A 27,939-nucleotide genomic window follows, 5' to 3' on the forward strand; every position below is an offset into this window, starting at 1 on the left:
CAGTACCTAGCATAAAGCCTTACACATAGCAACACTCAGGAGTTGCTGAATAATTAAACAAGTAGTAATTACCATTTTCATTCATTTGTTAAAAATAGTGTTCAGGATCTTTGTTAAGTGCTATGGAAAGATACAAAAGGTTTAAAATAAATAAGTCTTACCTTGAAATAGCTCCTAATTTAAAAGGAGGGATAGGAGAATATATAAATAATATTGTAGCATGGAGGAAGGCAATGTTGTTGGAGTAAAGTTCTGTTACTAACCACCTGTATGTCCTCACGTAAGTTTTTTTTTTTTTTGAGACAGAGTTTCGGTCTTGTTGCCCAGACTGGAGTGCAATAGCATGATTGATCTTGGCTCACTGCAACCTCTGCCTCTTGGGTTCAAGCGATTCTCCTGCCTCAGCCTCCCGAGTACCTGGGATTACAGGCATGCCCCACCACGCCCGGCTAATTTTTTATATTTTTAGTAGAGACAGAGTTTCTCCATGTTGGTTAGGTTGGTCTTGAACTCCTGACCTCAGGTGATCCACCTGCCTCGGCCTCCCAAAGTGCTGGGATTACAGGCATGAGCCACTGCACCTGGCCAAGTTATTTTTTTTTCTATGTTCCTTTATGTGTCCATTTGGATATTAAGGAATTTGACTAGACTCTTGTAAGGCTTTGATTCTCAACTGTGGTGTGCCGTTAATACTATACTAGTGAAATTAGTTTTTTCCAGGTTTCCATCCCTGAAAAACCTGATTCATTTGGTATGGGGTGGGTTCTAGGAATCCCATAGGTGGTTGGGATGCGTGAGTAGGTTAAGGAAGTAGTGACCTAACTCCTTCTGGTTTTGACATCTTATAATTCTAGTTGTAGTGCAAGGAAGACTGTGAAAGTGCAGCAGAAATCAGATAAATTAAGTGTTGTATTCATTCAGGGTCAGGGAATATAATCTCTTGCTTGCTGGCTGGGATTGGGGCTTAATGGAAAAGATGATGTTAAAATGGACTTTGAGGAATAGGTGGAAATGTGGGCAGGTGGATGATTGCATGGTTGGTGTTGAGTTCAACTTAGCTGTAGGCCAGAAGACACACAAGGGAAGCAGGGGGAAATGACCCATTTTGATGCAATGGACCATGGTTCTAGTCTTGTTTTTCTCATTTTACCTGTCACACTTGGTTGTCCTTTTGAATTTGAAAGATTGTATTATTGCAGCTTGATCCTCATTCGGTGGAAGTGAAGCATGTGGTGACAGACACCATGGGACTGCTTTGGGAAATAATTGGGCATATTCTTCCTCAAGCCTTTTGGGGGCTGTGCTCTTTGAGATCCATTTTGACCACCCCATTGGTTTTCTGGTTAGAAACAAAGAATATCAGGACCCACTCTGTTATCTAAAATAATAGTTTGCTGTCAGAATGATTATTATTAAACCAAAGTTGACTTTTTTGTTTAGATGAAACCATAAAAAGGCAACATTCTGAGTAAATTACATAGCGTCCACTTGATGAAATAATAAGCCTAAGTTTAGGGAATGAAAGTAATGATCTAATGCAGTATTTAGAATGGGTATACAGTATATAGTTATTAACCAAAAAGTCACATCGTGCATTCTTTTAATTTGTGCAAAATTTGTCATTAATTGCCCAAGAAACCTCTGATTTTTTCATACATAATCACATCATAGCTATTGACTTTCTCTCCCTTCTCCTGCCTTAAAATACATCCCTGTAAATAGTAGATTACTTTCAGATTGGTAATACCCCCTTTAAACACTGAGTTGCTAAGTTTAGCCATGTTGCTCTCTTTCTTAAAATACAGAATTCTTTTTTCCCCAACTTTGCCTTTGAGTTGTTACTGACAAATCACATTTTGTTTTTTTTGTTTGTTTGTTTTTTGTTTTTGTTTTTTTTTTAGACTCTGTTGCTGAGGCTGGAGTGCAGTGGTGTGATCACCGCTCACTGCAGCCTTGACCTCCCTAGGCTCAGGTGATCCTCCCACCTTTTTTTTGTTTGTTTGTTTTGTATTTTTAGTAGAGACAGGGTTTTGCTATGTTGCCCAGGCAGGTCTCGAACTCCTGGGCTCAAGCGATCCACCTGCCTCAGCCTCCCAAAGTGCTAAGATTACAGGCATGAGCCACCATGCCTGGCCCACACTTTGTTTTTTCATGGCAATTGGCTTAAAATTTTATTTAATCCTTCTGCCCAATGTGAGCTTGCTAATTCTGAAATGCTTTTTGTTTTCATTAACTACCACTGTATGGAGGAGGAAATGTATATAGTATTCTACTTGCAAACAGTTTGAGAGATGGGTTTTGATTCTTCATTCAAACTCATTCTAAATGGGGCAGGGTCAGAAACACAGAAGTCAAAAATTGAAAAGAAAGAATAAGATAGTGGGTAAGGAATGGGGTAGCCAAGCTGATATCCAGCTAGGAATCTGGTCCTTCCCTATTCCTGGCAACTATCTTAGATCAATTTAGGATTTATAAGTTGGCCCGTGATCATCCAGCCACCTCACCACCTCGTGCAGCCCTCGATGATGTTGATCTATTGACTTTGAAATTAGAGAAGTAGAAATAACAAGCCTTTTGTGATTGACTACTTGTACAGAATAACCTTTACTAATTTAAATTCTTGGCCTTTAGTAGCAACAGAGCCCCTTAGAGAGTGACATTCGCCATGATTTATTTGAAAGAAAAAATAAATAAAAAGAAAAATAACATAGCTAGATCTGAAAAGAGACCTCAAAATTCAGAAAATGTCTCCAATTTCAGTGAGGGGTGTCATGGGAAAATAACTGCTATTGCATCCCTTGTGTCTTTTTTTTTTTTTTTTTAAGACAGAATTTTGGTTTTGTTGCCCAGGCTGGAGTGCAATGGCATGATCTCAGCTCACTGCAACCTCTGCCTCCTGGGTTCAAGCAATTCTCCTGCCTCAGCCTCCCAAGTAGCTGGGATTACAGGCATGTGCCACCATGCCTGGCTAATTTTGTATTTTTAGTAGAGATGGTGTTTCTCCATGTTGGTCAGGCTGGTCTCGAACTCCCAATCTCAGGTGATCCACCTGCCTCGGCCTCCCAAAGTGCTGGGATTACAGGTGTGAGCCACTGCTCCCGGCCCCTCGTGTCTTTTTATCTGCCAGATTGTTAAGAGGAATAATAGAGCCCAAAGTGTACACCAAATTTGCATTGTAAGCACATTGAAGATTACTTACTATTTTGCAAATTGTGTTTTGTGTTCATGCTGCCTGGGTGGTGGTGCAGGACTGCTTCTGCTTCATCCAGAGCACTTGAAATACTATCTGCTTACATATTTATATATTAGGATTTCATGTATTATTTAGTTGAATACAAGAGTTCTGCTTTTAAAAAAATTTGAAAACCTTTGGTTTAGCTGAAATGCCCAAGAGTTTATAGAGCATGTATCAGAAGATCAAATACGTAAATTATATACCCACAGTCATGGAACTATCTAGAGGTCAACAGAGAGAAACCATCCAGGTTTCAACTGTCCATGTCTGGACTTCCTATCCCGGGCATTTTTGCTACAAAATGTTGATTTGATTTTCCATTTTGAAAGACACAGAAGTGATCTGTGAAATGGTGATTAGCACTAGGTGGCCCCAGGCAGCCCTGGAATGCTCCATGGTTCAAATGCCCAAGACCAGATGGAAGTCCAGAAGTGGATGACTCAAAGTTTATTAGTTTTGCCACCTGGGCTGTACAGCCAAACCAGCTGCCACAAGGCAGTTCCAATTTTGACAGAGCAGCAAATGAACATAAAAGTGAGTTTAAGTCCCAAGAATAAAGTAAAGGAGAATGGCTGCAGCAGTAAGGAGATTCATCCAGGCTGAGTCCTATTGATATATCTTGTAGGAAGCACAGCTGCTGTGCTAGGTAAGGGGCAAGAAAAGGCCTGAAAAATCATGCCTTGAGTTGTTCCAGGAGCCAATCTCAATTTGGGGTATATTTTAATGACTGGCTTGGTAGGTTTTCCAGTCGCATCTGACGATCTAGAAAGAGAAAAGCAAGCTGATGCATCATGATGATGTCATGTGGCCAGAACCACTTTTTATTCTTTTCTGGAATCCATGGAAAATCGTTTGATCACCTCCTTTCCATAGTTCTGTGGCGGTGGAGCCATACGTATTCATTGGAACATAAGATCCTTGTGGCAGATCACCAGGAATCAATTCATTATCCTCATATTATCGTCATATTGAGTTGAACTATTGTAGATTTGTCAAGATCTGTCCATGAAGTACTACAGTAGTCAGAAATTGACTGTAAGATTTTTGATGACTCATTTAATAGATCTGCAGTTCTCAAAAACTGAATTGAGTGTGACAATGAGCACATGGGACTAGGAACAGATTGGGAGAGGTATAGTCATGTTTCTTTAAATGAGGATGATCCACTAATTAATTTTAAAAAGTCAAATAATCTTGATCTTTTGTGTCAGAATGCTTTGGGCAGAAAGTAACAGAAAACCTGGCTAAACTGACTTAAATATAATGGAAGTTTATTATTACTGCTTTTTTATGTCATCAGAAATGTAGAGGAATGTGGCTCCTGGCTTTGGTTCATCTACTCAGTGATGACACAGGTTCTTTTTGTGTTATCTTGGTGCAAAATAAAAGGAGACACATGAAGAGGGGAAAAAAATGTATGAGTTGCTGATGTATATTGCTGTGGGTTTGGTGATAAAGGCTGGACCACGGTTTCATCTGCTTGGTCAACCTCTGCTTTTAGATAATCTTTTTACGGGTTGAACGTTTATGTGTTTATATTTCTCAATTGACTGTTATTTAGTCTCATGCAATAATTTAATAACGATCTTCATTTGTGTGATAAAAGTACAAATGCCTGTATATTTTCTAAATTGATGGACAGTTATTTTTTTCTTCTACAATGAGATGAAGTGAAATTACTTTCATAATACAACATTCCCTTTTTGAGTATAGATAAACTAGCTGTTCTATTTTATTTATTTACTTTTTTTTTCCTGGTAGGTGGCGTGTTTGTCCCAGATAGCTGCAAATTATCTTATTGTTCAAAAGGAAGCAAAACGTTGGGGTACAGCTCATGGCAGTATTGTTCCTTACCAGGTAAGACTTCAGCAGTCTAGGGTTGGGCTATTGTAATTTGTAGTTTTATATGATGTGTTTTTGGAAAATGATTTCTTTCTATACACAAATCCTTCAGGTTTTTTTTTTTTTTTTTTTTTTTTTGTAATGTATCTGTGTCTGGCTATAACAAGGTTCTGTCGTTCACATTAACTTCTGTTTTGCATATTTCTTCATCAAAAAGAGATTAGTAACAGGACCCCTGAACAGATCAAAGGAACTCATTGAAAATAAGTGACTTTTGGGCTCAGATGATGGTTTTTTTTTTTCCCCACCTAAAAGAGGCACTGACTGTAGCCATTTTATAAAGCATGATTTGTTAACCATGTCAGTTATAAAACAAATGTTACCTACCCCATCTGACAATAATATTCTCTCAGGATTGAAGTAAAATGAAAATTTGCGTGTGATGGTTCTTCATTTTTGGAACAAAGCAGATGGCTCAGGAGCTGCTGTTCTTTATTAAGTGTCTAAACTTGTCCTTAGGAATTCTTGACTTTGGCTAGTGTAAATGAATATGTGAAGTAACTGTGGTCTTTCAAAAATAAAATTTAAAACAAAACCTGGCTCTCCTTCCAATCCCTAACCTTTGCTTGGTCCAGTTGCACCATATGTTGTTCTATTTATTAATGTATCTGCATATCTTCTGTACTCTATTGCAAGCTCTTAAGAGTAGAGGTGACTCTTCTTCATTGTATGTCTTCTCACAATCAATGGAAGCACGTGTTAGGTACTGTATACATATCTGTGGAGTGAATGAGTGAATTTTACTGGAGTCATTTCAATGCTAGTGCTCTTGGGAGAAAACAAAAACGTCAGCATTTTTCATTTGCCAGGAAATTAATCAACCTTGCTAATCATCCTTTTAGCTTTAAGACTTTATTTCCTTAGGCAAAACTAGTTTCCTTTCAATTTTTTAAAATCAGAATTTGAGGAAAGCACTGACCCAATATGAACCTAGGATGATTCCCTCTCTGTTTATATTCATGGCCCCTTACTTGAGGCATTACTATGATTTCACTGTAGAATTGCTTTTCAACACATTGAGTTGATGTTTAGGTGTAATTACAATTGTGGCGGTGTTTTCTCCACTTCTTCCCCTTTGTCTCCACCATTGGTTTTATGACCACCATTAATGACATTTTGCTTCTCCACTTCCTAGCCCTTTGTGACTGACCCTATACTTCTAACCAGACTTGCTTCATTTCACAGAAGTTATTACATTTTTGAATTGGTTAGAGATCACCAGATTTAGTCTTTGTGTTTTTCAGATAAGAAATCTGATACCTAGATTGGGCAGATGGACTCCAACTGTGGTCCCCTGCCTCCTTGTTGAATATTCTTTCAGATACTGCTACCTTTGACAAGAAAAGGTGATTTCAGTTCCCTTCGTGAACTCTACCCCTATCAAGGGTTTCCATCAAACTTGCTTCTAGGTCACGGGTTTGATCAGCTAAATTTATACTCATCATTGATAATGGAGGTCTTTCTCAAGGGTATTTTAACAGAGAACAATGTTAGAATCTATGTGAAATCATCTCAAATAATGGAAATCTGGCCTTCAGTCTTTTATTTATTTATTTATTTAGAGATGGAATGTTCCTCTGTTGCCTAGGTGGGAGTGCAGTGGCACGATCTCAGCTCACTGCAACCTCCACCTCCCAGGTTCAAGTGATTCTTCTCTCTCAGCCTCCTGAGTAGCTGAGACTACCGACGTGTGCCACCACGCCTGGCTGATTTTTGTATTTTTAGTAGAGACAGGATTTCACCATGTTGGCTAGGCTGGCCTTGAACTCCTGACCTCAAGTGATCCACCTGCTTCGTCCTCCCAAAGTTCTGGGATTACAGGCATGAGCCACCATGCCTGGCCTGGCCTTCAGCCTGTGATATATGTGAAGAAAGCATTCCTGAGTTGAAAGGTTCTCTAGTGTAATTCCAAATCCTATCACATAGGTAGGTGTTCACTGCATTCAAGCATAAAGTTTATAGTTTATTTTTTGCTCATTTAAAAGATGGAGTGTCATTTTAAAAAGCTTTATATAGACCTCAGCTGTCCCTTCTGGGCATGTGCACCTAGAGTTCTGGCACCCTGGGTATGCCCTCAATTATTTCACTATGTGGTAAAAAGAAATTCAGAATCTTGGCTTTTATTTTGGAAAGTAAAAGACACAGGATTTTTTTTTTCTCTCTTTGTGTGTGTATCTGTGTCTGTGTTTGTCTGTTCTTCAGTGATAGAAATGTACCTTTCCTGTTGAATTGTGCCATTCACGTAAAATGGATAGTATGCTTATTTGATTTTAGTTGATTGAAGCTTTATTATCTGTAAGAAATAAGAAATCTACCAAGGTATTTCCTCAAGAGCCCAGAATTAATTTGTTTCCTCTTCCCAAGAACTAGTTCAGCACTGTGATTAAGGAATAAATGCAAATTTAGCTGAAATGAAACTAGCATACCAAGATGGGTCCTAGATATGCTTAGAGACCTCGGTCTGTTTTCAATTTTAAAAATAGATTGGGGGAATATTTTTGTGGGTGAATGCCAGGATAATTATAATTCAGTTTTCTGTAATAATTACAGCTTTGCGTCTAAGTTGAGTTGTCTGACTTTTGGGCTGCCTCTCTATAATGGAAAACTCTGATGGTCACAGGAGTTACTTAAGGTGCCTAGCTCACTCTCTTCCATTCTTGTTTAACCCTATCTGAAAGATTATATACCTCCAATGCATGGAATGTAAATTTCAGAAAAGTAGTGATCCTTGTTTGTGTGTTATTTTATAAGCATACAGTTCTTAACTTCTCAGATTGATTATCCACTCATGCCCTTTTCTTCCCTGTTCTTTGGCTGCCAGCTTTTTTTTTTTTTTTTTTTTGAGACGGAGTCTCGCTCTGTCACCCAGGCTGGAGTGCAGTGGCCAGATCTCAGCTCACTGCAAGCTCCGCCTCCCGGGTTCACGCACGCCATTCTCCTGCCTCAGCCTCCCGAGTAGCTGGAACTACAGGCGCCGCCACCTCGCCCGGCTAGTTTTTTGTATTTTTAGTAGAGACGGGGTTTCACCGTGTTAGCCAGGGTGGTCTACGATCTCCTGACCTCGTGATCCGCCCGTCTCGGCCTCCCAAAGTGCTGGGATTACAGGCTTGAGCCACCGCGCCCGGCGGCTGCCAGCTTTTTAAAGATTAAGTAAGTTATACAAACGTAGACAGAGCTGAGATAATCATTTTGCTACTTGTTGAACATATTGGTGGATGCTTTTCCGATAATTCAGTTATTTGTTTATTTATTTAAGAGACTGGTTCTCACTTTGTCATCCAGGCTGGGGTGCAGTGGTGTGATCATAGCTTACTGCAGCCTCAACCTGCTGGGCTCAGGTGTTCCTAGTAGCTGGGATCCCGAGTAGCGGAGACTACAGACACAAACCACAGTGTCTGGCAGGTTTCAGATTTTTAAATGAAGTTTTAGATTTCACTGCTTCTTTTGTTCCCATTTCTAGTGGACCCTGCCACAGAGAAGCACTTAGCTTAAGGGATTAATAGTTACATAATATTTTTTAATTATTTATTTATTTTTTTGAGGCAGAGTCTTGCTCTGTCACCCAGGCTGGAGTGTAGTGGCGCGATCTTGGCTTACTGCAACCTCTGCCTCCCAGGTTCAAGCCATTCTCCTGCCTCAGTCTCCTGAGTAGCTGGGATTACAGGCATAAGCCAACAGGCACGGCTAGTTTTTGTATTTTTAGTAGAGATGGGGTTTCTCCATGTTGGCCAGGATGGTCTCCAATGCCTGACCTCAAGTGATACGGCTGCCTCGGCCTCCCAAAGTGCTGGGATTACAGGCATGAGCCTGTAGTATTTTTAATGTATAGGTATGTTTCCCAGTCCTTAAACAATTGTACTTAAAGACAGTAGGCTTTTAGAGATGGGAGAGGAAGGTGCAGAGAAAGCAGATAGCTGGTCTTCAAAAAGAATATATTTTATTATGTAACATAGTTGTCAGTTGGGCCACTGTCCTTTAGATACATGCCTAACATGGTAATTCTCTTCATTTCATCGCCTGCATCTATCTAAAACTCTCGCCCAAATTTCTTCAACCTTCTAGGAACCTTCATTTGCATGTCCTCCTTTGCTTATGACCCACACTGACCTCTACCTGTCTCCTATATCATAGAAGATCCATTCACGAATACACTCACAAGGACAGGCAATACTGAATATAGTGGGAAAAAAATGGAGTTTTTATTTACTTCTTTTAAAATTAGATTTTAGAGCATACAAGTGCAGGTTTGTTACATGGAAATATTATGTAGTGGTGAAGCCTGGGCTTTTAGTGCAGTCATCACCTAAATAGTATATGCCATATCTAATAGGTACTTTCTCCTCTCTTACTCCCCTCCCACCTCCCACGTTTTCGAGTCTCCAGTGTCTATTATTCCACTCTCTATGTCCATGGGTACATGTTATTTAGCTGCCACTTATAAGTGAGAACATGTGGTATTACACTTGCTGTTTCTTTTTTCTTTCTTTCTTTTTTTTTTTTTTTTTGAGGTGGAGTCTCACTCTGTTGCCCAGGCTGGAGTGCAGTGGTGCGATCTCGGCTCACTGCAACCTCTGCCTCCCTGGTTCAAGTGATTCCCCGCCTTGGCCTCCTGAGTAGCTGGGATTACAGGCAAACACTACCACGCCTGGCTAATTGTTTTGTATTTTTAGTAGAGACAGGGTTTCACCATGTTGGCCAGGCTGGTCTTGGACTCCTAACCTCAAGTGATCCACCCACTTTGGCCTCCCAAAGTGCTGGGATTATGGGCATGAGCCATCGTGCCCAGCCATTTTTTTTGACAGAGTCTTGCTCTGTTGCCCAGGCTGGAATGCAGTGGTGCTATCTCAGCTCACTGCAACCTCTGCCTACTGAGTTCAAGTGATTATCCTGCCTCAGCCTGCCGAGTAGCTGGGACTACAGACCTGTGCCACCATGCCCGGATCATTTTTGTATTTTTAATAGAAATGGGGTTTTGCCATGTTAGCCAGGCTGGTGTCGAACGCCTGACCTCAGGTGATCCACCCACCTCAGCCTCCCAAAGTGCTGGGATTCCAGGCGAGATCCACCACGCCCAGCCTGACTTGTTGTTTCTGAGTTACTTCACGTAAGATCGTGGCCTCCAATTCTATCCATGTTGCTGCAGACAATATGATTTTACTCTTGTTTTATGTCTGAGTAGTATTCCATGGTATAGATATACCACATTTTCTTTATCCAGTCCATTGTTGACAGGCACTTAGGTTTATTCCATGATTTTGTTATTGTGAGTAGTGCTGCGATAAACATATGAATGCAGGTATCTTTTTGATATCATGATTTTTTTTCCTTTTGGGCAGGTATCCAGTAGTGGGATTGCTGGATTGAATGGTTGTTCTATTTTTTAGTTCTTTGAGAAATCTCTATACTGTTTTCCATAGAAGTTGTACTAATTTACATTCACACCAGCAGGGTATAAGCACTGTCTTTTCTCCATGTCCTCACCATCTGTTCTTACATTTTAAGAGCAGTATTTTTTTATAGATGAAATGTACCCAGTCTTACAACAGGAGGCCTCACCTTTCTAACCACATCCTTTGATTGTTACCAGGGAGTTTCACTGTCCTGACTAGCATAAGAATCTCACCATCTTCTGTCTCTCTCTCTCTCTCTCTCCCTTCTCCTTTCTGCCTTCAGAGGTCCCTTGTCTCTCTCTTCTCCTTTTCAAGAGCAATGAATTTCTGTAGTCTTCTATGAGTTTTTATGCTCTCTAGTGCAGGCACAGTCTTTGTGCCCACAGATCTTTGGGTAGCTACCACTATACTAAGTGCTTAATGATTTAGTTTTGATATACAGTGAATCCCTTCCCAAGGGGCAAGCTGATGTGAGGATCTAATAGAAGCCCACCAGACTGTGTTTCTGACGAGAAACACAGTCCGCCAGCTCATTCCTTCTGCAGCAGGAATTGAAGGAGCTCACAGTTTATTCTGCTCCTGGTAAAACCACAGCTCCTTCAGCTATAGTGTTGCCCTCATGACAGGGTGAATTGCGTGAGAGGCCAGTCTTGAGAATAGGACTGTAACATTTCCTTAAAAAGACTACCAGAGCCAGTCGTGGTGGCTCACACCTGTAATCCCAGCACTACTTATGCATGAGGATTGTTTGAACTCAGGAGTTTGAGACCAGACTGGGCAACATAGTGAGACCCTGTCTTTCAAATTAAAAAGAAGAAGAAACCAGGTGTGATGGCACAAGTCTGTGGTTCCAGCTACTCTGGAGGCTGAGGTGGGAGGATTGCTTGAGCCTCCCACCTGACTTGGGAGGTTGAGGCTACAGTGAGCTGTGATTGCACCACTATACTCTAGTCTGAATGACAGAGCGAGACCCTGTCTCAAAATAAAATAAAATAAAATAAAATAAATAAAATAGAGTGCTACCAGAATGAGTCCCATCACTCCTTATACCCATTTGCCTCAATTATGACCAGGACTCCAAGCCTTTTGGCCATCTGTTATCACCTGGACAATTTTCCCATATAGCTCTGTTAATCTCTCTTCTTTCGACCCAGTCATTTCTCCTGTCATCAGTCTTGGTGGCTGTAAAATCCGTATAGAGGACCCTTGCAACAGTCCACCCTCTCCTTTCTTTAACCTCTCCTCTCTTATAATGATCCTTTTCTGTTCTCACTTGGCTCCCACTCCCATTCAGTTGGTATTTCTCAAAGTTTAAAGTGCATGTGAATCATTTGGATGTCTTGTCAAGATGCAGATTCTGTTTCATGGTGATGTTGATGCTGTTAGTAGGGGCACTCAGTTTCCAGATCTAGAATGTATTATTATCATTATTTTTTTAGAGACAGTGTTTCTCTCTGTTGTCCAGGCTGGAGTAGTGGTGTGATCATAGCTCACTGCAGCCTCAAACTCAAGTGAACCTCCCACCTCAGCCTCCCGAATAATAGCTGGGACCACAGGTACACACCACCATGCCTAGCTATTTTTAAATTTTTTTTAGAGACGGGGTCTCATAATCTTGCCCAGGCTGGTCTTGAACTCCTGGACTCAAGTGATTCACCCACCTTGACCTCCCAAAGTGCTGAGATTACAGCTGTGAGCCATTGCTTCGGTCTTAGACTATTATTATCAATGACTACACCTTTACCTTTACACTCAACTGGCAAAATCCCAGTGCAGATAGACTTAATAGTTTATCTATTCGTGGCCTGCAGTCAAGTGGTGGATATGGTCAGAAGAAAATATGCTACTATGCTGATGATCTCCCTCCCAATCCATAGCCATCTCTCTCAAGTGGCCTCTCAGGCTTACCCAGAAATCCTGCCACCTTCACCTAGGTAATTTATTTTCTCCCCCTCTAAGATGACTACCTCGTATCTTCTCTTCTCTAAGATCTTTCCATCTCTCCTCATCCTTAAAGACTTTGTTTCTTATTCCACTTAAAAGTAATGCAACCAGAAGAAAACTAGCTTATCTTTTGTCTACTGTACCTCCCAAACTCTTGCATTTGAACCTATGTATAGATCACTGCATTCCTTCCTGTCACAAGAGAGAAAGTGTCCCTTTCCATATTTTGCCTAAGGGCATTGCATCTGCATTTTATGTCGTCTATCACCTGTATTATACTTCATAGGATAAGCAGATGATTTTATATATATATGTGTAAAATATATACATATTTTGTTTTTTGAGACAGAGTCTTGCTCTGTTGCCCAGGCTGGAATGCAGTGATGCAATCTCAGCTCATTTCAGCCTCCATCTCCCAGGTTCAAGCAATTCTTGTGCCTCAGCCTCCCAAGTAGCTGGGATTACAGATGTACGCCACCACGTCCGGCTAATTTTTGTTATTTTTTTTTTTTTTTTTTTTTTGAGACGGAGTCTCGCTCTGTCGCTCGGGCTAGAGTGCAGTGGCCAGATCTCAGCTCACTGCAAGCTCCGCCTGCCGGGTTTACGCCATTCTCCTGCCTCAGCCTCCCGAGTAGCTGGGACTACAGGCGCCCGCCACCTCGCCCGGCTAGTTTTTTTGTATTTTTTTAGTAGAGACGGGGTTTCACAGTGTTAGCCAGGATGGTCTCGATCTCCTGACCTCGTGATCCGCCCGTCTCGGCCTCCCAAAGTGCTGGGATTACAGGCTTGAGCCACCGCGCCCGGCCAATTTTTGTATTTTTAATAGAGATGGGGTTTCATCATGTTGGCCAGGCTGGTCTCGAACTCCTGACCTCAGGTGATCCACCTGCCTCGGCCTCCCAAAGTGCTGGGATTACAGACATGAGCCACCGCACCCAGCCAGATCATAGTTTTTACCTTAAAAAGCCCACCAACCTTTCTTTGATTCCCAAGCAATGTCTTTTTCAAATACTATCCTATTTCTGTATGTGCTACTATACAGGACTCTTCCAAAAAATTTTGGGTGATGTTTGCTGGATGGAAGCCCTCTACTGTCTATTCTATGATGTAGTCTGTGCTTTACAGACCAATGGGAGACCCCAGGAGTTCAGGTGGTATGCAATAGCTAGGAGTAGTTGACTTTCTGAGTAGTTCATTAATGAGAATTCTTTTTTTATGCTCTTTCATGAGCCTTTCAATGGGAATTTTCCATTAAATGGCCTAATAATTCACATGGTACTTTCTTCTAAACTTTTCTTCTGAAGTAGCTTCTAACTCAAGAGATTGAAGAAAACAATTATTTATATGATTAAATAAAATAACATCTTCCTTGTTCCAGTTTGGGCTTATTCAACCAAGGAGTAGAGCAGGAAGCTGTGCTATGTTATTTCTGGTAGGGACATTATACTGTATATTTAATTTGGCAGAAGCAGAGACTCAGACAGGCAGTAAATTCCAAGTTTGAAGATATGCAGTACTTTGCTATCATTCCTTAGAAAAATGTCAAAGTGCTGTTAAATCATGGCAGATTAGGTAACATTGGGAATCTTTTTCTTTTTCTTTTCTTAAACCCATGTCAAGGATTTTTTTAAAAAAGTCAAAATGTAAATGATATATATCTGTCTCTTCTTGTGTGACTTTTTATTTATTTATTTTACCATAGTCACACTAAAGCACTAAAATGTGAAGGTATAAACAAGCATACGATTCTATCACATGCTTAAAATAATTGTTGTATTAGTAATAACAGTAATAATGATCTTGCTGGTTACCACTGGACACGTACTATGTAACTGGGAGATATATGTATATATACATGTGTATATGTATTTATAAAATTTTTGCTTATTCTTCTTTTAGTTTGATGAAAGGGAAGCCTAGAGACATTAAGCAGTTATGTTCTAGAATAAATAGGAACCATGGATTTAAGGTTTTAAAACTTGTTTCTGTTTGTGACCAGCCTGGCCAACCTGGTGAAACCCCATCTCTACTAAAAAATACAAAAATTAACTGGGTGTCATGGTGTGTGCCTGTATTCCCAGCTACTGGGGAGGCTGAGGCAGGAGAATCGCTTGAAACCGGGAGGTGGTGGTTGCAATGAGCCAAGATTGCACCATTGCACTCCAGCCTGGGCAACAAGAGCAAAACTCTGTCTCAAAACAAAACAAAACAAACAACAACAAAAAATTGAAACAAACATTTCTTTTCTGACTGTATCCAAACTAAGCTGGATACATCGTGGATGTGTGTCTTTTTTTTTTTTTTTTTTTTTTTTGGCAGATTCTAGAATTCTTCTAATCTGTTTCCATTATCTCTTTAACAAATGTCAAGTTTACTGTGATTCTAGTGGGTACCAAACCTAATAGCTGGCCTTGCTTCAGAAGTATTTTTGAATTATGAGCTGTAGGGCAAGTGTAGGTTTCCCCCTACCATGGTTTCAGTCCATTGCTTTCAAATGACTCTTGACAAACCAATTAAAAAATAATTAATTGAGTCCCCTGTGAGGTAGGCAGTGTTGTAGTCCTGAAAGCCTCCAGATGAGGAAGAACTGGCCCTTGATTTCAAGGGACTCAAAGGCAATATAGCAGGCAAAGTTGGGAGAACTTGAGCTTTGGGGTCAGACAGACCTGGAGAATTAAAAGAGATCATTGTACTAAGTGTTTCGTGCAGTATCTGACTCTAGTAAGCCCTCAATAAAAGGTGGCTCCTATTATTACTGGTGTGTTGAACTAATAGTTATAGCTTTTGTGAATAATAGTTTCTATGAAAATATGAGATAGTCTCTATGAAAACTACCCATAGAAGCTTAGGGGCAGAGTAAATAAATAAACAGAGCTGAATTTCTTTCTTAAACTTTATGGGATTTTTAGCTTAATTTCTTTCCATTTTTTAGAGAGGAAAAGAGGGCAACATACTCTGGTAATTTTGTTTTAAAGAAACTCTTCTTAGAACTTTTTCGGAAATTGTAGCCTTCAGCTCATTGTCTAAATATAGCATTATTAAAATTAATAGAGTTTGAGGAGAATCTTGTATGGCAACATCACTAAGTTGTTAAAGGGAGTAAGGCTTCTAGTTTATTGAATGGTTTAATTAATTGAGATTGGGTATAGATTCATATTTAACAAAAGGAATAATGACAAAAATGATTTTCAGGAGTAATCTCTGAGAAGCCCACAAAATGGGAACCTACCTTTATAAAAATATGTATACTCACCCTTGTAAGAGCAAAAAATTGTGGAGATTTCTCTTTTGGTTTTAAAAAGTAAAGAAAATAGAATATTTTAAATGCTTGTTTTTATAACCTTAAAATTGCAAAGAATGTCGATAATGCTTACCTATTAAAAAATGCTTGGAGGCCGGGCGCGGTGGCTCAAGCCTGTAATCCCAGCACTTTGGGAGGCCGAGACGGGCGGATCACGAGGTCAGGAGTTCGAGACCATCCTGGCTAACACGGTGAAACCCCGTTTCTACTAAAAAATACAAAAAGCTAGCCGGGCGAGGTGGCTGGCGCCTGTAGTCCCAGCTACTCGGGAGGCTGAGGCAGGAGAATGGCGTAAACCCGGGAGGCGGAGCTTGCAGTGAGCTGAGATTCGGCCACTGCACTCCAGCCCTGGCGACAGAGCGAGACTCCGTCTCAAAAAAAAAAAAAAAAAAAAAAAAGCTTGGAGATTTATTGGGAACGAAAGAGTAGGTGATAGCAAATACATTAGATTACATTTCAGAGGTTTCTACAAACTTTTGATTAATTAGCACTGACAAGCTAGAATATTGAAAAGTTGGTTTTCTGGTAAATTAAGGCATGGATTGTATGAACCCCCAACCCCTTTAGTTCTAAAGTTTTTGGCCAGGTAGCTTTTGAATATTTGCCTTAATGCTTGTGTATGCCTTGATCCTTACGGATTTGGGATTCTTGTTAAAGCAAAACAAAATTTTTTGTTTGAAGATCCTGTTTACTTTGGAACCAGTTGGCCAGGAGGTTGCCACAGTCTGAAGAATATAGGTCACTGGGCAGTCCAAGAGCAGATAAAATTAAGGCAGATGTGCCAGCTACTGACATAATAGCTGCCACCCTCTGGGCCACTTCTTAGAAAAGATTTGTCTGTCTTTGATTTAAAACAAAATTTCTAAAGTTAACATAAATAAGGTAACATAATGTCCAAGGGTAACTATTGCACAAAGAATAAAAGCACTTAGAACTGTTCAAAGACTATTAATGATTTTTTTAAACTCAGAATTCCCTCTAATTGACATATAGTGTTTTAAATGTTTCGCTAAGAGATAAAATAGAAGGTGGTGCAAAGAAAGTAAAAGTAATAAATATCTAATTCCTTTAGGATCTTTTCAGCTTTTCTTGTATTCTTTATATATGTGCAGAACTAATGTGTTTTTATATTTTCTATGCCTATCATATTTGGCTAAAATTATCTAAAAGAATCAAAGGCCATTTTGAATATTCAGTCATTAGTCCTAGTAATACTATCTTAATCATTATAATAATTATCAGATGTAACATTTATGAATGATTACTATGTTATTAAATACCTTACATATATTGAATAAATATTTACAACAACCCTTACAATAGTTATTGCTGTTATCTCCACTTTCAGGTGTAGAAACTGAGGCACAGAGGTTTAGAGAACTGTGCAAGGTCACAAGTCCGTGGTGTAAGTGGGATTCTAACTGAGGCAGGGGGACTCGAGCCCATTGTACTGTATAGGCAGATGATACAATGCTGCATGTTTAGTTTCATTTTCTATCTTCATCCTACTTTTGAGAAATAATTATGTGACCTTTTCTTCTACATAATTTCCCCTTTAGGACTGTCAAGAGCAACTGAAGAGGTATAAACAATTCTGTTGTTTACTTATCATAGGGATCCTTAATTATGCTTAAAAGCAAATTTCCTTCAGGAAATCAGGTTGTACATCTTTCGAATAAATCCTTTGGTCGCATATGCTAAAATTGTATTAGGATCATAAGTAAGTGATGGTATAGTGAAGCAACTCTACTTATTAATAGCTCCATCTATTTAATGAGAACAGTACTGTCCTTGAGCAATATAGGAGTTGGGGATGATTTTAGCTGTTGTGAGACTCATCGTTTCTGGTTTTCAAACTGTATTTCTATCAGGTTGGTAGGGTGGGGACAGAGCTGGGGTGGGAAGGAATATTTGGGACATGAGGAGGAGTATTCCAGGGCCTAGGTGGGAGATAGCCTGGGTAGAAACCAGTTAGACAGTTTTCTAAGTATTCCCACCCCATTTCAACCAGAACAATTCCACCTTCTGGTAGTTTTTTGAAACAGGGGTTCCACTGCTTAAAACTCATTACTTGTCCTAGATCGATCATCTTGTATTGAAGGACTTTATTGAACTAGAAAGTGGGTTTTCTATGTGTGTGTGTGTGTGTATGTGTGTGTGTGTGTATGTGTTTTGGAGAAAAGAGACTGATTTCCTTCAGTGCTGGAAGTCATTGTTGTAGTTCCTAGAACTGTGGACATAAAACCAAAGAACGGGTTCAAATTGACCCAAGATGGAGGCCTTGGTTGGAGGAGTTCGTGTGAGGCCTGGCATAGCTCCTCTTTGAAGGGGCACAGACATTACCTCACAGCTAAGAGTCTAGTCTGGTGGCTCTGTGTGGAGGTCAGGGCTCTTCAGCTCAAACAAATCACACAGGACTAGATTCTGGAAACAGTTGGATTTGGATGTAGTTACATGGCCTGGTTTGTTCCTAGGGGGGTCCAGTGCAAATCTTGTTGAAATTCTGAGTAGCTGTGCTTAGCACCAATACAGTACCCTGATAGATCTCAGTTCAGGTGCAGACTGCCTCAGGGGAAAGTAACTGAGTTCTGATATGGTACCAATTACTATTATAATATAATTTAATATTAGGCAAATGATATAACAATGGAAGAAAGCCTGTAAGATGTTAAGTACTGAAGTGGATCTGTACCGGAGACTTGAACAAATCATGTTCATGTATATGTATGGCTGTGAAGTAGGCTGTTTCCTTCTTAAAGTTTGCTTCTGGCATTTAGGAAAAGGACTACTGCTTCAGGGACCCTGCCCAGACAGGAGATAGTGCATGTGCATGCTGAGTGGGGCTAGTGAAATAGGAACATTATACAAAATTATCTTAATAATTCATTTGGCCTATTTTTCAACTGGGAATTATTCTCAAGTGCCCCTTCCTCCTTCTCTCCTGAGGGTTAAAGCAGGTGCAAAATGCTCTAGGTCCTAGTGACTCTGAGTGGTCTATGGAGTGGCAGCATTGGCATCACCTGGATGTTGGAAGTAATAAATTCATTCTAATGAACCAGAATCTGCATTTTAACAAGATGCGTGTGCAGGTGATTTGTTTTTGTTAGACCCTTGTTGTCATTCTAATATGAGTCCACTAGATGTCACTCTTGGAACCTGGTAATGGGACAGGATATTTCAATGGGGATTTGCAAGAATCCCTGAATGTGATCATATTATTATTAGATGATTTCCTCCCCATCCTTAGAGTTACTGATATACACATTGATTATTTAAGGTAAAACTATCTTTCTCTGTGGTTCAAAGTCCTGGAGAGAGATTCCTGGGAATGATTTCCATTTTGTTGGATTGGCACTCCTGCCTACTGTCTTCCCTGTTGCATGGATTAGTCTGTCATTATATAACCTCAGCAGAGAATATGCTGCAGATGCTGTGACAGGCTCACTGAGAGAACAGCATCCTGGGCTTCTGAGCACGGCAACACAGAATAAACATACAGATTTGATCTCTGTAGAAATTACTGAGAACAGAAAGGAAGCAAGGCTGTATCCTGAAATTAGCATCAGCCTCTAAGATGTGATTGTTGGAGGAAGTGCTGATCTTTCTGAGTGTTTAAGGTGTCTCAAGGGTAGTTTTATAAAGAAGATTGAGTCTGCTTACAAAATAATGTCCCAAATGTAATCTTGTGGGGAATTAGTTTCAGCCATGAAGATGAATATGGGGACATTTACAAGTAGAGTAATATCCTGAGGGAGAAGATATACATTTAGAGATGTATGAGGTTCCTAGGAAAGGTCCTGTTAACAACTGGTTAGGTCTGCATATTAGGAAAGAAGGGTGAAGAGGGTAAGGACTATGCTTGAGAAGATTCAATTTTTATTTTTATTTTTTTGCCGGATGCCTAGCTTGAGAAAAGTTAGTTCTTGAAAGAAATTACCTACTTGCAAAACGCCCCTCCCACTAAGTCTGACGTGGTTTTTCTGCTGTTTCAGTTAACAAGGGTAGCAAACAAGTCATAAAGTAGCAGGTGTTTGTGTGTACTTGAGTGTTTTGTGAGTGTGTGTATTTCCTCTTCTGGATGGGGGGGGGCATTTACTTTATGTCACTAAATGTATGGCAAATACTTGGTTTGGGTAATTTCAGACAAGGAAATGCTTTTATTGATGTGAAAACAATACGTTTTTAGCTTACATATAATTTTCTTTTGTTCAAATAATTAAGGTCACCATAGTAATTATTTCTAAGCTTTAGGGTACTTTTTCTAATGTCATTTATTCTGATGTGTTTCCTTATGACCAGAAACAGAATTAATTTTGAAACATTTTAGTGAAAATCAGTTTTATTTTTCTAAAGCATTATCTAAAATTTAGGTAATTTTTTGGCTTCCCTGCACCACATTGAATGAATAAGAATTGTCTTGGGCCACACATAAAATACAGCAACACCAATGATAGCTGATGAGCTAAACAAGAAAATCACAAAAAAATCTCACAATATTGTAAGAAAATTCATGAATTCATATTGGGCATTCAAAGCGTCCTGGGCCGCATGCGGCTTGGGGGCTGCGGGTTGGACAAGCTTGATCGAAATCATGGAAAACAAGCCTAAAATGCCCATTCCTGTTCTTAGGCACAGTCTAAACATCTACTTCTTCAGTGATAGTATTTTACACACCCATCTCCTTTATGCTGATTTTTTTTCCCCTTTTTCTTTTCATTTTTTGCTGCCCTGCCGAGACTCAACTTGCTAGAGATAGCAGCACATTTAGGTGTAGTGTTTAAAAGCATGTCTGAGCTTTGGAGTCAGACAGACCTTGGCACATTGCTTCATTTCACTGATCCTTAATTTCTTCATGTATAAAATAGGTATAATGCTACCTGGTGACAAGTCACAGGACAGTGCATTTAAAGTATGTGGCATAGAGTCTGGCCCATAACGTATGTTCAGTAGCCGGTAGCTGTGACTGCCAGTAGTACACGAGCTCAGAGACCGCAGACCTGCTGCTGTTATCTTTATTTCCCAGCTGATAACCCAGTTCATCAACTGCCAGGAGTCCTCATTCCTATAGGTTTTGTCCACCAGAGGAGAGCTCCAGGTCATGGAGAAGTCTTCCTTTTCCTCTGCCTGGCCAATGTGTTCATGACAAGGGTGTGGGTGAGTGGGGAGCAGACTGGTAGTCTGATAGAGGGGCAGGGAAACATGTGGATCCTAGAACAGGAACTTGGAGAGCAGTTCCACACTGAGATTCTCGATGAAAATTTCCCTCAGTGTTATAAATGGTGATCAAGCTCAACAGAATTGTTAGCACCATTAGTATTGTTAGTATAGCCATCTTACAGGCTGGGCCATTTAAACTGTAAATGGCATAGTCACCGATTTAAACTTTATTTCTAAAGAGAAGCAAACTCTGAGAAGCAAACTGCCAAATTCTAATTGAATGTTTGCCACATAAATTCCAGATTGTCTGCTATTTATTATCTTTATTGCTTTGGAATGACCGTTTTTGGTTCAGAGAGGACCTCTAGGCTTTGAATAGCTATGACTCATACCTTGGGGTCATCAGAACATTACTTGGTTAGCAACAGCCTTAGAAAACTACTTCAAGGAAGTCTGAAGAGATCTCTCATCCTGAAAACATGCTAGTAAGAATCTTTGCACTTCATCATAAACAGCCCCACGGTTTCATTTGATAATATCCCATTGATGAAGAATGATGGAGATTCTGATGTGAAATCACCTGTATTAGTGTGCTGTCTCGAATAGAAGAATACAATATTAAAGAATTAAGAGCATTATGTGTCTTAAAAATAAGCTCATCTTTCTTGTTAGACTTTTGGATTCCAGCATTGGATTATTTTTTGTTTTGTTTTTTTACATAGTTAAATTTAAGATCTATTTTTGGTCATTGTTTAAAATGCATCTCCAAAAACTTTAGAAGGGGTGTGGATTGTTCTTTTTTCCTTACCATGTCATTCCTGTTTCCATTGTAGGAATCAAATCAGTAAGTTCAGTCCTAGTTCAAAGAAGCTGGGGGGCAGGGAACAAAACTTATAATGGTGTTACTGTGTAGACTGCAAAAGAATCTGAGGTTTGTTCAGCAAACATAATGGTGCATTGAGGTGTTGCATTAATGTGGGGGGCCAGAAAATGAGCTCTGTGTGTAGTGAATCTGTTAAGTGGCAGTTTAGGGTTTAACCTAAAAACCGGGAGAAAGTTGATAAGTGCAGAGGAAGCATGAGACCCAATTTGACACAGACCTTGCTAGGATTATGGTGGCAGGCAGTGGAGGGAGTAGTGACAGGAGAAGAGGATTTAATGGTGTACTGGATGAAGATGGTGTGTTGGGCATGGCAAAATCATCCATCCCTCTAGAGTGACATTAAGAGTTTTGTAGAAAAGTGTAGCCCCCAAATATTTATATGCATATTAGATATATAAATGCTAAAAGCATAAAAACAGAATGGATAGAATGATTGGTGGCAAGTAAGTATCCTGATTCCATTTTCCTTTCATAGTGTTGGTAGAAGGAGTAAATTAGTAGAAACTAATGGAAACTGCTACTGTTGGGTTAGGAAATCTTTAGGAGCATCAGGGATGGATGAAATGGTGGGATTATAACATTTTATATACAGAATGATGAAAACAGTTTAAGTATAATGAAAACAGTAAACAAAATGTATAAATGTATAAATTAATACTGGACAAATATGTTCTCTGTGGATGAGGTAACACATGGTCAGTATGTAATAACATATTTAGTGGCCGGGTGTGGTGGCTCACACCTGTCATCCCAGCACTTTGGGAGGCTGAGGCAGGTGGATCACTTGAGGTCAGGAGTTCCAGACCAGCCTGGCCAACATGGCGAAGCCACATCTCTACTAAAATTAAGAAAATTAGCCCAGTGTGGTGGCATGGATCTGTAACCCCAGTTACTCGGGAGGGTGAGGCAGGAGAATCGCTTGATCCTGGGAGGTGGAGGTTGCAGTGAGCCAAGATCATGCCACTGCACTCCAGCCTTGGTGACAGGGCGAGACTCTGTCTCAAAAAAAAAAAAAAAAAAAATATATATATATATATATATATATGTATATATACACACACACATATTTTATAAGAGTGTGTGTGTGTGTGTATACACAATTTAGTGACAGCATGGATCACTGGCTCTTAAACTTTCTTGTTGCCTGTAATTCTTTTGAGGAACTGATGAAGACTATGAAAGCCTTCCTTAGAGAAGTACACATACTTAGAGAAGTATGTGTACTTAGAGATATACATGCATGTATATCTGTAAAAGATATACATGCATGATTTTGCCTATACGTGCGTGATTTTTCCTGTGATATCAGGAGCTTCTCAGACTTCCTAGAACTCATTCCTGGACCCTAGATTAAGGTTATCTTCCAGAGACCAACTGAATAGGGTAAGGATAGTGAAATTACATTGAGAACACTGGAAAATTAGACTCAATAGTAGTAAGTGGTATGAGAGAAATCACACTGTGCGACTGAAAGATCGCACACAAGTATCTGCCACATAGGGCAAGAAGTGTTAGAATTACATAAGGAATGGAATTATACTGGACTTGGGCCTAGGACTGTACAGGGATTGGTACAGGAAATAATCTGTGACTATTGTAATAATGCTTACAACTCAATTACATTTAACCTTCTAAAGGGAAATAAAGGCCAAAACAAAACAAAACAAAAACCCCATCACATTATTACTCAATTTTAGAGAATGGAACTATGATCAAATCAACATATGCATTAAGTTAAAAAATGAAAGTAGTATTTTTAAAAGTCTGTAACTTGTAAGAAATCTGGAAATGCTTTAAATACATTAATAGAAGGGCAGGGAAATATGTCATATCAAAGATTAGGAGCTCATATAAAGACTTTTGCATCCATTTCATAAAGTAAGAGAAGCAAAAGTAGGGGGGAAAAGTAGGCAAAAGATTGTTCAAGTGAGAACAGGGAAGACCTCAAAGTGTGACAGGTCAGGTGTAAATAAGGAGCCAGTCAGGCTATAAAGGAATTCAAGACACAGCACAAAAAGGACTGCAATTCAGAAATAAAAGTGTTTTTATACATGAAAGGCAGAAGGTCGACTGGAGAATCAATGAGACTGCTTGATGATCAGGGCGCTCACGGGAAAGAAAGGAGATCTGGAAACTCAATGAATTCTTTGCTTTGGTCTTTGTTGAAATGTAGAACTTTCCACTGTCATCATGTCTTTTGAAGCAAAGAGGTGAGATATGTAGTATTAGATCAAATAGTGATAAGGGAACAGGATGTTCTGCCTGATTGGCCTGATGGATATAAGTAAATTGCTGAAACTTTATGACATCCATTATGAGGGTCTGAAGAAACTCAAGGGAATAAATGGATCTAAATGTGAAATAAGTTATTGCACTCACTCTTCAGTATTAGTGAATTCTTGTTTACATTCTAATGAAACCTACTGAGAAGACCCTACAATCTGTTGACTGTTGAATCTCATTCATATTAGTAAACTCCAGAAATTGTAGGATCATTGATCACTTTGTATAATGAATGGAGAAAAGCACCCTGTTTTTTATAATATGATTGAGCCATTTGAAAGGGTAAACGAACACCAGGAAAAAAGCAAGAAACAATTTGTTTAGACTTTCAAGGAGTCAGAAAGTTTCACAGTGCTATTCCAAATTGTGTTACCATGGTATTAGGGGGAAACTTTCACCCCAGGTATGTATTAATAGAGAAAAACAATGTAGCATGTATGAGCCTGCTGTTGATGGAGATGTGTAAACAGTGAGGTCCCTCTAGGGATTTCTGCTGGGCCTCTTTATTAAACATGTTTATAAATAATCTGAAAGGGCAGGCACACAATGAAATTTCTAAAGGTACAGGATTTAAGCTCTTCTGGCCAGTAAAATTATAAATCAACTGGAATAAGCTTTTGAAAGATGGCATAAGTGGACAAGAAAGTGGCAGGGAGAATCCAGTACTGTGAGAAGTGCTAACCTATTTAGGGAAAAAGAAACCAGACTAAACTTGTAATATTGTGGGCTGTGAATTAGTTAGAAACCTGGTTTCATTCAGGAACTAGGAAAGGAGTTCAGAGGCATTGTAGATGCATCCTTCTGAGTAGGCCAGCAGAATACTGGAAGGTTCTGAAAACAAAAGTACAGTTGAAGCAAAACCATTGTGCCTGTGCGTTCTTTTGATTTTGATTGGCAACTATTAAAAAAAAGAATGGGGTATAAGAAGAACCTGGTTTCAGATCCTGACTCAGTCCTCAAAGGGATATTCTGAGGACCAAATTAAATGCACATGAATGTGCCTGCACATGTGGTGCAGTGGTACACGGCAAGTCTTGAATGCAGCATCTCAGAATGGCCATGATGAAGTCATCCTCCTAGTTGGAGGAAATTAATCAATCTTTTACCTGGCACTGGAAGCCCCTGAGAAAGTCTATGGCAGATGCTGATCCATCTTCTCTCCAACTCAGCTACAAGGAGTTCACCTCTAACAAAGGGAGACAACTTGATTTTTGAACCTCTCTAGTTGTCATTAGTGACTTAGTAGAAAGGTAACTTTCTGTAATTCATAGAACAACAGAATACAGGGATGAAAGGGGACTTAAGAGATTATTCAGAAACCTTGTTCTTATGGATGAGTATGAGCAATATATAGGTAAAATCAAAGCTCAGAAAAGCAAATGAGAGACAAATTACTGATTTGTGAACTCTAATCTTTCAACAAAATAATCAACCATAATATTTCCTCCAGACAAAGCTACACACCCCTGTTTAGTTCATATTATTAAATGTTGGTTAATTCAGAGTAGGGGACTCTGTGGAAAGTACATATAATACTTGGTATTTCATTTTTGAGTCTTTAAGGAAATACCTGTTATCAATATTGACATTTTCAATTTCCAGCATATTAGAAGTTAATTGAATCTCCAATATCCTAAAATTACTGTGTCAAATTTCTAAATATGTACTTTTTTTTTTGAGACAGAGTCTTGCTCTGTTGCCTAGGCTGGAGTGCAGCAGTGGCATGATCTTGGCTTACTGCAACCTCTGTCTCCCAGGTTCAAGAGACTGTCCTGTCTCAGCCTCCCAAGAAGCTGGGATTACAGGCACCTGCCCACCATGCCTGGCTAATTTTTGTATTTTTAGTAGAGACGGAGTTTCGCCATGTTGGCCAGGCAGATCTTGAACTCATGACCTCAAGTGATCCGCTTGCCTTGGCCTCCCAAAGTGCTGGGATTACAGGCATGGGCTGCTGCGTCTGGCTTGTCTCCAATGTCTTAGAAGTTGGTCTTCCTCAGCCTGAAATAAATCTGGTCTGGAATATTTTTCTGTTTTTAGGCACATGGCATATGAGAAGCTTTCTATGTGAAGTAATGACTGTTGGCAAACTTTGCATTACGTTTTAAAAAAAAAAATTAATCTGAACGCTATGCTATGGAGGAAGTTCCATAGTCATACTCTAATACACACGTCTCTATCGGCCTTCCACCCTCAGCTTTATCATAAAATGTCATCCTAATTTATCTGTTTATTCCTGGGGTTATTGTTGTTATAGTTATTAGAAATTATTAACTCATTAACTCAAAACTATTATAATTACTTATATGATGTAAATCAAATGCCATGCTAATAATTTCTGATATTTATTTGTAAGTAATTACCAGCATATCACCTCATAGCATGTACTGGCCAAGTTTATAGAGCAAATTAATCAGACTTGGAACTTGAACCCAGGTCTTTTTAAGGCTCAGGAGACAGAAATCCCATTGAAACTGTATCTGGTGTTTCAGTTATGGACTGTTTTAGTAAACAGTCCATATATTACATATTGTCTAGCTGCTTTTGTGCTAAAATAACGGAGTTGAGCAGTTGCAACAGAGATTGTATGACCTGCAAAGCTGAACATATTTATCATGAACTGTTTACAGAAAACGTTTGCTGACCCATGCTTTAGAGTATCTTCAAAGACCCAAAAAACATCACTCTATATGCCTTCTTGGGCTTTTTCCTCCTCAGAGGTTTTGCTTGAATTCTACTTCTTTTATGATTTTGAGAAATTTCCCTTTCCTCTTTATCTAACACATACTAGCATTTGATTGATTGTATAGTTCTCCAATAGTTTTATGTATATTAAATTTTGTGATTTTAGAAAAATGTAATATTTTTGAAAGCAGGAACCATATAAAGTGTTTAGCAACTCAGCACTCAGCCAAGGATTAGGCACATAGTATTTGATTCTCACTGGGTACTTGCTGAATTTAATGGAATTCCTTTATGTGGGGTTTCCCAGAGTTCATTTAAGGAGCCACAATCAAGAACAGAATATTACCATATACAAATAATTAGCTGCTTTAATTGTGGTTTGTACAGAGAACTCTGGGAGCCCAGATGAGCATAGGAAGTGAAATTTGATCTAAATCTTGAAGGGAGAATGAAAGTTTGAGAGGAAAAAGGGGAGAAGGGAAAGAGGGTTTGAGCATTCCAGTCAAAGAGGGTTTGAGTGTACAAGGTATGGAGGGAATAATGTATCTGGGTGACCTCTTAGTCACTTTCCTCCCCTACGGAGGAATAAACACTGTCCTAAATCTGGTGTTGTCAATATCACAAATACTTTTATTCTTATATTACATATGTGTGTATCTTTGAACAATACATGGTATCATTTTATATGTTTTTAAACTTGACTTACATAGTACCATACTGAAATATCAGTCTGAAAAATGCCTTTATTTCTTTCAATCTCATTTTTATGAGTTTTATGTATGTTTATATATATAGTTCTAATACATTCTTTGTTATGTCTCACATTATTCCATTCATTCAGTATGGCACCATTTGTTTGCCATTCACTTGTTGAACAATTTTTAGGTTGTTTCCCAATTTTTATTTCTGTAAGGTTGCTATGTACATTTTTGTATGTGTTTTTTAAATTCATTTGTCTTAAATGATCTGAAATCTATATCTGAAAGTAGAACTGCTGCATCATAGGTATGTATATATTCAATTTTGCCTGATATTGATAGAAAGTAAATTATATCACTAGATTTTCTAATATTACATTGTTCTTCCATTCCAAGGATTATGTATTGTTCCAAATTATAATGTATTGTTTTTACATGTTTGTAGATTCATTTTTTCCTATTAT

At 39.2% G+C, this 27,939-nt stretch overlaps 1 protein-coding gene across 3 annotated transcripts in view; it reads left to right on the forward strand.

Moving 5' to 3' along the window:
* SUGCT (succinyl-CoA:glutarate-CoA transferase) overlaps positions 1-27,939 on the forward strand; it is a 737,208-nt gene that overhangs the window by 165,397 nt on the left and 543,872 nt on the right. For all 3 annotated transcript variants that reach the window (XM_010364257.1, XM_010364259.1, XM_010364258.1), the window contains one exon: positions 4,997-5,092. In XM_010364257.1, the coding sequence (XP_010362559.1) occupies positions 4,997-5,092 (96 nt within the window). The remainder of the gene's footprint in view (positions 1-4,996; positions 5,093-27,939) is intronic.

Source organism: Rhinopithecus roxellana, chromosome 6 (genome assembly GCF_007565055.1).
Source record: "Rhinopithecus roxellana isolate Shanxi Qingling chromosome 6, ASM756505v1, whole genome shotgun sequence".
NCBI lineage: Eukaryota > Metazoa > Chordata > Mammalia > Primates > Cercopithecidae > Rhinopithecus > Rhinopithecus roxellana.